Source organism: Scomber scombrus, chromosome 23 (genome assembly GCF_963691925.1).
Source record: "Scomber scombrus chromosome 23, fScoSco1.1, whole genome shotgun sequence".
In the NCBI taxonomy this organism is placed as follows: Eukaryota; Metazoa; Chordata; class Actinopteri; order Scombriformes; family Scombridae; genus Scomber; species Scomber scombrus.
Genome location: NC_084992.1, coordinates 8492658 through 8506074, shown reverse-complemented (window position 1 = coordinate 8506074; position 13417 = coordinate 8492658). Strand labels below are relative to the sequence as shown.

The window sequence follows — 13417 nt, the reverse complement described above, 5'->3', positions numbered from 1 at the left end:
GACCTACATGGGGGTTGCTCTGTTCTCTGTGTTGCCAAAGATGATGGTCCGTCTACTCATCTGGCACTTAGTACACAGGCGAGAGGCAGATGCCAAAGCTTTGGCACTGCACACACACAGCTGTTGTGTTCACTGTTGCTGTTGACATCAGCAGATGACGCAGTATGTGATGTTGGTTTTTCATCAGAAAGTTTGTAGATGTAATTGATATGATATTACGACAAACTTTTGTCTCTCAGCTACAGGAACAGGGTCTCAGCCTCGTGCTGCTGAAGCAGTATGAGCTGAGGAGGGACAAGGAGCAGCAGCAGTCCTCTTCCTCGGCTGCCAGGCTGAAATGCAGTGATTGTTCACAGCATGAAGGTACAAATGTAGGTTTCAATCACATGTTCAGCTTTTTAGGCAAATGAGATTGTGAGAGAATTCCAAAAAGAAAAATAACACACATTAATGAACTAACACAACAGTATAAACTTTGCTGAAATCATTTATTGTGCTTAATGAATTAACAATTAACACTGCTTTCTTTTTCTTGCATTACAAAAGCATTTATAACTGTAACATGTATTCTCAACATTTAAATCATACATAGGATAATTATGAAGCTGCACTATGAACATGTCGCTACATTTGATGAACAACATAACAAAAGTAGTAGCCATAATAACAATAGCCTGAAATAATACTCTGTTGCTAATACAGGTTTTGCTTTCTCTTCCATGTAGCCTCAAAAATCAAAAGTCTCTGGTAATGGTACTCATGGTTTACTGGGTTCAATTCCCTGCAGATTCCTTTCTTATTGTTGTGGCAACAACATGAGGTCCAATATTATTTTCCTTCAATTTACTGTATCCAACATCTGTCGTTAACTTTCATAACACTGGTTTCTACTTCATGCAATAACAACATGATCTATTTAGGCTGCTGAAAAGGAAAACATTTATATAAAAGCACACAATGGATGCAATACTATCTAATGATTATTGAGTTTATACACATATGTTTCTTTGTTCTATTTTCAGTCAACAGTTACAGTTTCTTCTATCTACATGTGTATTATATGGAATAAAAAACATTAACAGTAAACAAAACAGTACATATTTACAAGAGCTTTTACTATTCTCATCTTATCATTTACTAAGAGCCCACACTGTACTGCAGTTACACTCCCTTACTACCCCTGAAGCATTTCTCCGATGACCTTCTGTTCTAGATTAACGCTGAACTAGTATGGTAATGATTTTTCAGTGTCCCACTTGTCTCACTCAGGTCTCACATAGAAGTCTTTCATCACCGTTGCCGATTGGTCCATCTCAGAATTCGAATTCTGACTTTGTGCTCCAGAGTTGACATAATCATCTAAAACAAACCAAGAGCACAGATCAGTATGCAGAGTCATTTACAGTCTGTCCTTCTCATAGATGTGACTGTTAAATTCACCACGAGATAGTCAGAGACATCTATTCTGTGGCAGGTGTGCATGTAGATCAGGTCATGACTCCAAACAGCTAATGGTAGCAGCCTGCTAAAATGTGCAGATTCTTGTACACATTCACAAATATCCACATTTAAAAATCCTTCTACACATTCTGAATAAAGACAGTTTTGGACCAAAATGATGAAGCGTGGAGCTGTGAAAAGGATATTTGTTGGTTTTGTTTTGTAAATTGTAAAAAATCTGTATTACGTTATAATGTAATACGTTTTCATGTTATAACGTGATACTTATCGTTTTTTATTTTTCTGGTGTAGCAGCAATACACTTCAGTACATTTCAGTCTGCTCCATGTTAAGGTTTATACTTTACCGTTTTCAGGGTCTTCAGATCCTCTGATTGATTCATAGACACAAACATCACCTGAGAGCAACAAGTTAAAATCAATAAATTTATCATTTTAATTGTATGATGCCAATCAAATATGGCTTTTTAAACAAAAATCTTCAAATTTCATTATTTAACATAATGGTTATTATTTTTTGATGGTGTAAATAAGTCCAAAGACGGGGAATCTTACATTTTTGAGCCTTTACTGTTTTTGCAGACAGCAATAATTGTTGGTATTATAGTTAAAGTTAATAAATATGACACAATTAATCAGTATTAGTTTGAAGACTGACCATGGAGAAGAGAATTGTAGATGTGATCTTGAGTTTCATTCAGGTTGACCATGTGATGTGTGGCAGAGTCCTGATTGGTGCTCTCAGACTGGATTGGCCTAAAACATTTAACACATACAATGAATTTAATAAGTTACATAGAAGGTACTGCTGTTATGATCATAATGAGAGAGAGGAGAGTTTTGTACCAACCTGACAGAGTGAGAATCTGTGAAAAGGATATTTAATGTTACATGGTTTTGTTTTATAAATTATTTTTCTGCTACTCAACATCATGACATCAGAATACAGCTTTGTATTTGAATAATTAAATTATAAAACATTTAACATCATGAGGAAAAAGTCTCACCTTTGGATCGTCTGTAGAGATACAACAGGATCAGGAGAATAATAAATACAACTACACAAACCAGCCCAACAATTAATGGTATAAGATATGAAGAGTTTTCAGATCTGGACACTGCTGCAATAGATCATAAATGATATGTTGAGATGATATATAGATAATTATTGAATGTTCTTGATGTACAGTATAAGAAAGTTAATCCAATATGTTAAATCAGCAGAAACTAAACCTGTAAAGTTGAATTTCTGTTTGACCATATTTATAACATTTATTGCATCTAACACAGTTTACAACAAAGACAATTCTTTTAATCCTACTCACCGTGAACTGACATCCAACTCTGTGCTGATTCTTCTCCTGAGTATTTACACTTGTAGAAACCTTCGTCTGACTTTGACACTGCAGAGATATTCAGCTCTCTTCTGGTATCACTTTGGATAAGTTTGTCATTTTGATAGAAAGACACGGAAAGTAATTCTTCTCTCTTCAGTTTGCAGCCAAGAGTAACAGACTGTCCCTCAGTCACAGGATGCACAGGGCTCACCAGGATAATATCTGCTTCTGTAAAACAGTCAAAGAATAAGAAGTTTCAGTCAGAGACCAGCTGGAGACCTTTAGAACAAGGAGACATAAAACTATAAGAAGAGATCACACATATACCTTTATTTTTCTCCAACTAATAAATCTCACAGAATCAGTGTAGCTGAACAAAGACCCAACATTTCAGCTTTATTACATAACTGTAAATATAGCTATGGCTAGTTAGCTCTAAAGCTAACAGGTACACATGAAAGAAACAGTGGATGGCTACTGTCACAAAATCACCTCTGACTGAATCAGCATTTTAATATCATCAAGAATAAAGAAAGGTCTTGTTGCAAAACTGAAATTGACTCGATAAAATATTAATTTCCAGTTTTTAAATAAAATATGAAGGATTTCATTTGTTTAATGAATAATGTTTTTGGTGTGAGGCAAGCCCTTTCCTATTATGATTTGACAAGCAAACAAACCCTAAACCTAGCTTTAAGTTCTTAACAACATTTTTCTATCAAAAGGTTAGGTATATAACTTGTTTGTCTACACAGGAAGTGTAGTTAGTGACACCATGTTGAAAATAAATAAAATACATGTAATGAAAACATACTCTGTATAGTGATGTTGACTGCATTGCTGAACTCTCCTGATCCAGACTCACACCAGTACACTGCATCACTCTGCTGTGAACTGTAGATGTTGCATGTGGATCCAGTCATGGACCTCCAGTTATAACAGTCTGACGTGTAGCGGTCCTCAGGAAACCTCCTCACTCTCCACTCAGTAAAGTTTCCTTCACAGCTCAGTGAGACAGAGTCAGAGGTGAAGTGCTGCACTCTGTCAGGACTCACTTTGAGAGTCACTGCTGAATGAACATCTGAAAACATGTAATAAAAAACCAAGTTCAGAGATATTACATATAAAGACATCACAATGCAAATAATTCTCTTATTTGTACTTTTAATACTATTTATTGTTGAGAATAAAAACATCTGAATCATATAAACGGTGCATCAGATGCTGTGTTTAGGTGAAACTGAGTGTTAAGAACATACAGAGCATATGGACTGACAGTGGAAACGTGAAGTGTGCTACAGAGTGGTTTGAGCTGTTTTATGGATGTTTTGATTATTTTTTCTATCTTGAAAACTTGCTACCAAGATAACTACTGAAACTGTTCACTGTGAAGTTTACCTGCCACCTTTCAAACATACAGGAGTGTGATTTTCATACTAAATGATGCGTCATTGTTTCTATTAAAAGTACTCGTCCAAAGTTTGGTGACATCTTCCCCTTGAATGAGAAAGTGTGTACAAACTTTTGACTGGTACTGTATATTCAGTGTTTTTCTCTCATCTGTCTGAGTTTTCTCAGGTTTCTAGTTGTTTCTGTGCTTTGTCCATTTACCTGATTTGTTTCCTGTTGACTTTTCTGGTTTTTAATTTCTAGATTTTGAATGTTTTGTATGCCTGTACATTATCTGACCACGAGATGAAGTTTCATTTAACCACACCTATCCATCCTGCTGTGTCAGTAAAAGTAATGAGTATTGGCTGTAAGATGATCTCAGGTATCCAAAGCATTTAATGCGAAGAGGAGATTTTGGTTTCAATAACAAGTAAAATACTAATATCTCAGTTTTTTGGTGCTTTAATGCTTTCAGATCAATTAAAGATGCAAAGAAGGAAATCCAGCTCAGTCCAGTATGTAAAATAATTCAACATCAACATTGTGTTTGGTGAAAAACTGAAATCTGGACTTGATGGAGAAAGGTCATAGGTTCACCACAATCAATACCCAGATAATGACATCACAACTGCTTCTTGACAGAAGGAGACAAAAACAAACAAACTCACCTCCAGACCAAACAAACCCAGGTTTGCTGTATTGAGTGTAATACACTGGGTCTCCTCTTCCAGCTCTACACATATATCCTGCTGTGTGTGTCGGTCCATGAATGATGTAGGAATCCTGTTCAGTCCCATTGATGCTACCAGGTAGCAGCTCATAGATGTAGGAGTAGTATGATAGTTTGGGAACAGTCTTATACCAGTAAAACCTCCATCCTGCAGATGGATGTTCAACCTCACAGCTCAGAGTTACTGAGTCTCCAGGACTCAGCCATGATGGAGACACAGTGAGGACAGCTGCTGGTGGATCTGTTGGAAAGTGATTTTCTCAGAATGAAAATATGTTATGATAAAACTTTGGTGTCTAAACAGTAAATATATATTATCTAAGACAAGTATCATTTTATTTATTATATCTCTGTGGAATTTGAAGCGAAAGCAACTGGACTAGTAGTATAAATTAAGTTGTACTACTATTCAAATTTTCCAGAGATAACTATGACCTGGACGAATGAGAACATTCACAGACAGGTTTATCTATTAAAGAACTGTACTCTATCTTAATATATTTTACATCTAAATATGTAATATAGTCTTAGTGATATACTAAATAAATATTTACTAACAAAATGTATTTTATTGAATATTGAATATTTTCAGTGTAAAATTAAATATGATCAGACTTACTATCAGATACTGTCAATTTGATGTCAGCACTCCACTCTGTTGAAATACGTTCTGCATTTTTCTTTCTGCCTCTACACCTGTAGTTTCCACTGTGGTATGAAGAAGCGTCGCTAATCATGTATTCACTGTTATTTGGAGATGTGTAACGAGGACTCTTCCATTCATACTCCCACTCTGTGTCTCCATCATGGATCTCACATCTCAGCATGATCGTCTCTCCGCTGTATATCTCAGTCCAGTTGGGTTGCAGAGTCACAACAGCAGCCTTATTTGGGACTGTTCACATTAAAAAATTGATTAATTAAAAAAATTTAATTTTTTTTCTCTCAAAAACAACAGAAATACTTTAACAGGACAAATGTGTTGAGGAAGCTTCTCTTGTTTCACATCTTTACACAACGTGAAACAGGCCATCATCAGAAGAATAAGAGCTACTAACATATAATCACTTTTTCATTATCATTCTCAGTTTTTGTTATAAATACCAAAATGACTCTTTTTAAACTTCTGATAATAGATTTAATTAATACATGTTTTATTTTTCCACAACAAATTATTAAACTCACCAGTTTTCCTAACAGTGACTGCTCTGCTGAACTCTGTGAAGATCTCTGGGTCTCCTCTTCCTGCTCTGCAGTGATAGATGCCTCCTTCTGAGACCTTGTTAACTGGTTTAACATTTGTTATGGACTGAAGAGCAGAATACTCTCTAAACCAGTAGTATTTCCAATCAGCAGAGGAATCCACAGAGCAGGTCAGTGTCACACTGCCTCCTACTGGTATGATGGTTTCGTCTGCTGTCATTGTCGCCTCAGCTTTATTCACTGTTCAGTTCAGAGAAAAAACAATCACAACAAAACTAGTATCAAAGTATTCAGAGAGAAGAAAAAAAAACACCCAAACAAAATCAAATGGGATGAAAATTTCATTTAAAAAAAACTTTGAATATCAATTAAATAATCTATTTAATAATTTAGCTAATACCATCATATAGAAATTACAAACAGAGCAACATATGACTCTTCTTGGTTGTTGAATAATTTGGGAAACAGGAGTTGCTGCTGAACTAACTAACAAGTTACAGTTGATGTTTAATAAGTGCACTGATTTTTATTTGGTTGTTTATTTTTGATTAACACCAGACTAGTTGTGATGATCATGTGGTAACACTGGTACTAAGCCTCTGTTGTTAAGTTCAACACATGATTCACTGTCATTTATTATTATATTTATTAATATTTATTCACCTGTTGGAAGACAGCTGATATTTTATATTTTATGTTGTTTTCTGCACATTTCCATGTGAATCATTATAAATCAAAAGTACACTGTATATTGTCTCTTCTTAAGTTATTCTGTTCTCAAACTAAAACAGAGTTTGAGTCTCTTGCTGCTCATAGGAAGCTACGTTATTATAGGAAGGAGAAAATATTTACTGTTACCTTATCGAGATAGATTGAAACATAGAAAAACATGAATATGATATGAACATATTTGACTTACATGATCGTCTCAGTGTGACGGCTTCACTCCACTCTGTTGAGAAATATAAATCTCTTCTACCCTTACACATGAAGTTTACATTACTGGAGGAAGAAGCACTGATTCTATATTCTTTGTCTTTCTGAGATGAGACCATGTTGTTTACTCTCCATTCATATTCCCATCGAGTGTTTCCACCTCCCTCTATCTCACATCTGACAGTGATTGTCTCACCACTGTATATCAGAGGCCAGTTGGGTTGCAGAGTCACAAAAGCCTTGTTGGAAACTGTTCAAACCAAAAATACACAGTTAGGACACAACTAGAAATATAAAATTAAGAGAAAAATAGAAAATGAAGCACAAAAATTAAGTAGTATAAACAAACCTTTGTAATCACATGTGTTTGTCAGATAAACAGGTTTTACTGAGGACAACAGTCCTCCAGAACACCTAAACCTAAACTCTTACAGGATTCATTTATCTCACAGTGCAGAGAGACTTGACTGTTCAACATTAGTAACATAATCTCCTGTAGTTGTGTCTTTGTTGTCTAGGTTACCAAGCAGGCAGATTACAGGAAATTAAAAATCATATTAAATCCAATTTTCTTTGAAGATAGAAGAATGAGAACCTTTCATTCAACATTACAATTTAAAGTTTATACAATTAAAATAGATGTTGTTTAGATTTGGTGTGAAAAGCTTTTATTTGCACTTCAGGACAGTCTGTTCACAGTCATGTTTCTTATAAACATTCACTGTATGAAAAGATGATTTGTAGCAGGAGGAAAAAGTTGGTGAAGTAATAAACTGAGGATCACAGTACTGTCAGTAAATGTAATGATGTGTCTGATCTCATGCTGAGAAAGGAGTCACCACTCGGGGGAGCCATTGGAGTAAAGAATCTGACCTACCGTCACTGACTCTGATCATTTTAAAATATACTCAATAAAATCATCTAAAAGCCACCTCACCTATTTAAATTTAATGTAAAGAATACATGTTGTTTTATTAAAAAAATAAATGACTTAACTCACCTGTTTCACTAATGGTGACTGCATTACTCTCAGGTGTGATGACATCTGGGTCACTTCTCCATCCTCTGCAGGTGTAAATGCCTCCCTGTGAGATACTGAATCTGTCTGATTCACCATCGTCTGCTGTCTGAAGACGAGTTCTTGCAGAATCTGTTGAGGTTTGTCTGAACCAGTCATATTTCCAGCCAGCAGAGTCGTCCACATTGCAGGTCAGTGTCACACTCTGCTGTCCTCGTATGGTGTAACTGTCTGCTGTCAGTGTAATCCTGCGTCTACGTGCTGTTAAGTTTAGAAAAACAATAAACAAAGAAATTACTGTAATAAACATCAAAATGTATTTATATTGTTACAGAACACAAAGAAAACTGGATTCAAACTGAGTATAACTCAAATGAATTTAGTCTCTCTGTTTGCACATTTATGTTTATAAACAAACTTTTCTATCTAAACGCTGCATGTGTGTTTTCTTCAGATGTTTGTATGTTTTCTGCTACATTTACATGTGAATATTAAGTTGCAGTGTATTAAGCTCTCTCAGCCTCCTTGTACCATTGTGACTAAATCTGTGTGAAACCAAAGACTTTAGTAAACAGAAGTCAAACAACTGTATGAATAAAGTGAAATGCATTTAAAAGCTCAGAAAAGTTAAGTAGAACTTTTGAGCTAAGATTATTTTGTGGACATTTTTTTCATCACAGTATAACAGCTACTTACCTTCCACTTGTATTTCTCTCTCTTCTGATTCTCGTCCTCCATCAAACTTACACTTATATAAGTTTCTGTCTGACACTGATACTGAATGAATGATCATTTCTACAGCAGTGACTGATATTCTATCTGATTGATGGTTTGTGTCCATTTCAAGAGGCGATCCATCTCTGTAGAAAGTGGCTTTCTTCTCATTTCCAGGAGGACGATGGCTACAGCACAGAGTCACTGAGTCTCCCTCAAACAATCTGAATGAAGGACTTTCCAAGATCACATCATCATCTGTACAACAAAGGTGTAGTCTTGGTTAATTAATCATCTCAGTAACTGTAAATTGTTATTTCACATAAACAAAGGTTTTGAAGTGTGTTGTGAGAATTCAGCATCAAATTCGTTTAAAAAGGAAGTTGTAGTCACACTTATTTTAATAATTAATGATATGTCTAAATGAGTGTTTGTCTAAAATAAAAGCAACTCTATATTCACCTGTTTTCTACATTAGTTTCACAATTATAAGCAGAATATTGCTCATTACAGGCTAGTTCACTTTGCCTTCACAATCATTTATCACAGTTAGAAGATGATGAATAGAAACACAGCTGCAAAAATAAGTCAGGTTGTATAGAAGTCTATGAGAAAATGACTCTGCTCTCACTTGATTTATTTTTGGTCTCAATCACTAGTTACAAGTTTTCTTCAACACAGCATGATGTTCATTTAGTAAATTATGGTCCTGTTTAATTTAAATTTGATGAGAAAGCAGGGTATACTTTAGGGCGTGGCTACGCTGTGATTGACAAGTTACTACTATGGTTACAATGGTGGTTAGATAACGTAAACATGGCTTAAACCCATATTCACAGAGTTTAGGCTTGTCTGTAGCATAGCTATTTCAGCGTGTTTTCAGTTCATGAAAGTTAAATGTAAGCCTAAAAAGTCTTGGGGGGTCTAAGGAGTCCTGGGGGCATGTTGCCCTGGAAGAAAATTATGTACATTTTTAAGTCAAATGCATCATTCTGGTGCACTCTGAGAGCCACATTAGGGGTTACATTTAGAAAAAATAGTTGTGATTTAGTAATTAAACTGTTGGTTGTATAAACGGTTATTATGACACACCAACAGAGCCAGGAAATACATTTTACCAGTTGATAAATGTTCCAATCAAACCATTTAAAAAGACTAATGTCCATATTTCAGCTCTAAAACAAAGAAATCAGAAGTGATTGTCTAAGTTCAACTAGTTAATTACTTGTGTTTCTTCAAATAAATAAACTTCCAGAGAAGTGAAGGCAGACTGCAGCAGAGGAAAAAGTTAGCTGCTCCTCTCCTCTGCCTCAGTGGGGCGGAGCTGAACCCTCCATGTGCATCAGGGACAGAGAGAGTGGTGTTTTTTTGGTAGGCTACTTTAGCCTGCTCATCTGAAACTAGCATTAGCATTATCACAGCTAACTGTAGAATGTAAATGCACCGTGTTAACCAAGATATCAGCTAGCAGCTGGTTGAAAGCAAGCTTCGTAGTACTGATTATCTGGATGGCCAGTGTTAGACTCAGTGAAGCCAGCTAACAAAAAATATCCTGGGTATATCAAACTTGCTTCACAGTAGCCTACAGGCCCCAGCTCTCTACATGGACATAGCGTAGAGTCTGCCAGGACGTGTTGGAAGGATGACGAGGTGTTATTCAGCAAACCACAGTTTATTGCTGTAACGGTACAGGCTACTGTGGACCGTAACCACGACAAAACAACCAAAAACATACAGTTAGCCGTAACTCTAACTGTGCCCTTAGCTTTCTCCTCAAGCTCACTCATCCACACATGCACGCGCACTCGCACAGCCCCCATACCCATCACACTCGCCCCCTGCCCCCCTACCTACTCATTCAATCCCAAACATGTCATTAACTCACAGAACATTTGACATTATAACAGAACATTACTGCAGGGTCGCTACAATGCTATTTCACCCCTTTGGGCAGTATGTAGCCATTTCAGAAATTGTGTTGATACATGGAATTTAATGATAAAAATCTAAACATAAAACTGGGATGAGATTAAGAATAATACAGCGAATGACAAATAAGATATTATATATACATATATATATAAATTAAAAAATTAGTCACCTTCAGATTGTCCGTAGCAGAGTGTATTCATCACTAAAAAAGATTGAAACTTAATCAGACAAAATCAAACCGAAAAATAGACAAAATCATGATAAAGGCATTTAAAATGACAGTCTGTAGTATATACAGTAAGCAGGAAGGACACAGTTAAAAGGAAAAATAATAAGAGAAATCATGAAATTCCAAAACCCACATACATAAATATATCTTAAACATTGTACATGCATGGTACAGTATTGTAAAATGAATTGCTTCAAAAAACAGTCCTCCAACTTACAGAATAATCCCAGCACACAGATCAAAGTGGACCTCATCCTCACAGCCAGCACTGTCACTCTGTCACTCAGCTGCTCCCAGTCTGACAAATGTTTCTATTTTGCTTCAATAATAATGCAGCAGAAAGAGAGATTTTACACTTCATGAGAATATGAGATCATAGTTTTTCTTAAACTTGTTCTGAGTGTAGCCTTCCTGTATTTCCTTCCTTTACATGCACAGCTCAGACCACATTAGTTGGTTTGACCACAGCAAACTTTGACACATTTACACCCCCTGATCACAGCTTCTTTCTTGTGCAAAGGTTCGTGCCTGGAAAATGTTTTCATTAAAACAATAAGTATTTAACATCCATTAATGATAAAACCATCAAATTTACCATCACCATCATATGTGTTGCTGCCTGCCTAACTTTGTCAACACAAATAATGTGTTACAATAAATTCACACATTCACACTAGATCTAATGTGTTAATAAGCAGGAAAGAAGAGGTGTCTGATACTGTGCAGGATGTACAATCATAGTTTTAGGCAGTAGAAATTAAATCAAGTGAAATATGGGAGGTACTAGAAATTGTTTTGCATTTTGAACGCTTCCGATCACCCCATCACCTGCTATCTGCTGTCAACCACGTGTGAAACATGTCATCTGGTTGGCAGCATACATTTGGCTTTAAATAAAAACTCTACAGTATTACCTCATTTTAAGCTGTTCGTTGAGTCTCCCCTGCAGGACTCTTGCTCTGCAGACATGGGTCGAGCCTTTGATGGCAGGTTTGATTGACAGGTCGGGCACACAGCACACATCAAATAACAAATTTAACAATGAATGTGGCAGCAATACATGATGAATGTCAACATCAAAAAACCTCATTGAAACATCCAGTGGTGAATATAGTCTAGAGCTTTTTCTTAATTTAATGACATTATTCATTATTTAAGGAGACCAGTGGCGTGCACAGATAGACACTAGGTGGTGCTATAGCACCTGCCCTTTGCCCTCTGGACCAAGCAAGTGCCCTTTTGAAAGTTTTTTGTTTTGTTTTTTGTTTTTGTTTTTTTTAACAGTCTACTGTATGTGGCCCATGTTGACATGATAATCTATAAATGGTCGACGATTAAAAGCGTGTGATAATAATGCCCCAATATGCGCAGCCCCCCCTCCTCCTCCGCACACACCTCTCTTCCTCTGTCAACGTGAACGCGCAGAGCGGACACAAACGGAAGCGCGTTGCAGTGCACAGCTGCAGCCCACACACACCTCCTCCCCTGCCCCACCAGCCAGGTAACACATAAATCGAGTCGAGTGTATTGTTTACCCCCTAACCTAAGCCTCAGTTGCCAAGCTATAGCGATGCTAGCCCAAATCAATAATAGATATGACGTGATGACCACCGAGGAGGATGCTGCTAATGGTAATGCTCACTCTTCACTCCTCACTTCAAAATGACACTTTATACACTTCTTTTGTTCTGACAGGAAAAAACACGTTTCTTATTTTGCAACCAGTACACTGATCTATCATTGTAGCTGCCTAACTTGCTAAAAACCTCTCTCTTTACAAAAAGTATAAACATGGAGCCTCGTCAAGTTGTATCTAAACAATACAGCGGGGAGGAAGCAGGTCAAGAGGAGCAGAGATGATGGGGGAGTGAGAAAGGAGTGAAAAGCAGAAGTTAACAGAAGCAGAGAGAAACATATGTATGATGAGGAGAGGAGTGGAGAATTGGTAAAAAAAGAGGACAGAAGTGAAAATTGAAATCTGGATTTGAGGAGAGAGGAAGACAGAAGAAAGGGAGGAGTGACTGAAGCCCCTGACTGCAGACCCATCAATGTGACGGGTCTGCGGTTACAAGTTTATCCATTATAATTGTTAAGCAGCGAAGCAGTTATGTGGTGAACAGTTTATAAACTGTGGAAATTAATGACTTAAAACATATCAATCACATTGTAAATGTAGAGTTGATCGTGTGAATTAGCTGCACATGAAGGGACAGTAGTTTTAACACTAGAACTACCAATCATTTTGTCCGTTGTTGAATTTTTCAGTGTCATAACTTTGTTGAAATAAAACCCATTTACCTGTAGTACCCTGACTTTTCTTAAATATTTGAATATTTCATTTTAACATTGATATTTTATTAACATGAAAGACAAAGGAGGACTGGGTATTTATGCCCACAGACGACTGACTGCTATGCATTATAAAGTCATATTTGGTATAGGTGTCATATTTCATATATTATTATA

The 13417-nt window shown here is 36.4% G+C and overlaps 1 protein-coding gene and 1 long non-coding RNA gene across 2 annotated transcripts; both read right to left on the bottom strand.

Annotated features, from left to right (window-relative positions):
- Nucleotides 1-1261: 1261 nt before the first annotated feature.
- Nucleotides 1262-6342, bottom strand: LOC134005500 (basement membrane-specific heparan sulfate proteoglycan core protein-like). The gene is made up of 10 exons (XM_062444426.1): nucleotides 6105-6342; nucleotides 5539-5814; nucleotides 4858-5160; nucleotides 3612-3878; nucleotides 2786-3025; nucleotides 2468-2478; nucleotides 2307-2326; nucleotides 2119-2216; nucleotides 1808-1858; nucleotides 1262-1359 (listed from the first exon to the last, which is right to left on the bottom strand). The coding sequence occupies exons 1-10, from the start codon at nucleotides 6340-6342 to the stop codon at nucleotides 1262-1264; spliced, it is 1602 nt and encodes a 533-aa protein (XP_062300410.1).
- A 2673-nt stretch (nucleotides 6343-9015) lies between these two features.
- LOC134005682 (uncharacterized) lies at nucleotides 9016-11233 on the bottom strand. The gene is made up of 3 exons (XR_009927883.1): nucleotides 11169-11233; nucleotides 10892-10924; nucleotides 9016-9048 (listed from the first exon to the last, which is right to left on the bottom strand). It is a non-coding gene; the product is annotated as an uncharacterized LOC134005682 (long non-coding RNA).
- Between the last annotated feature and the right edge of the window lie 2184 nt (nucleotides 11234-13417).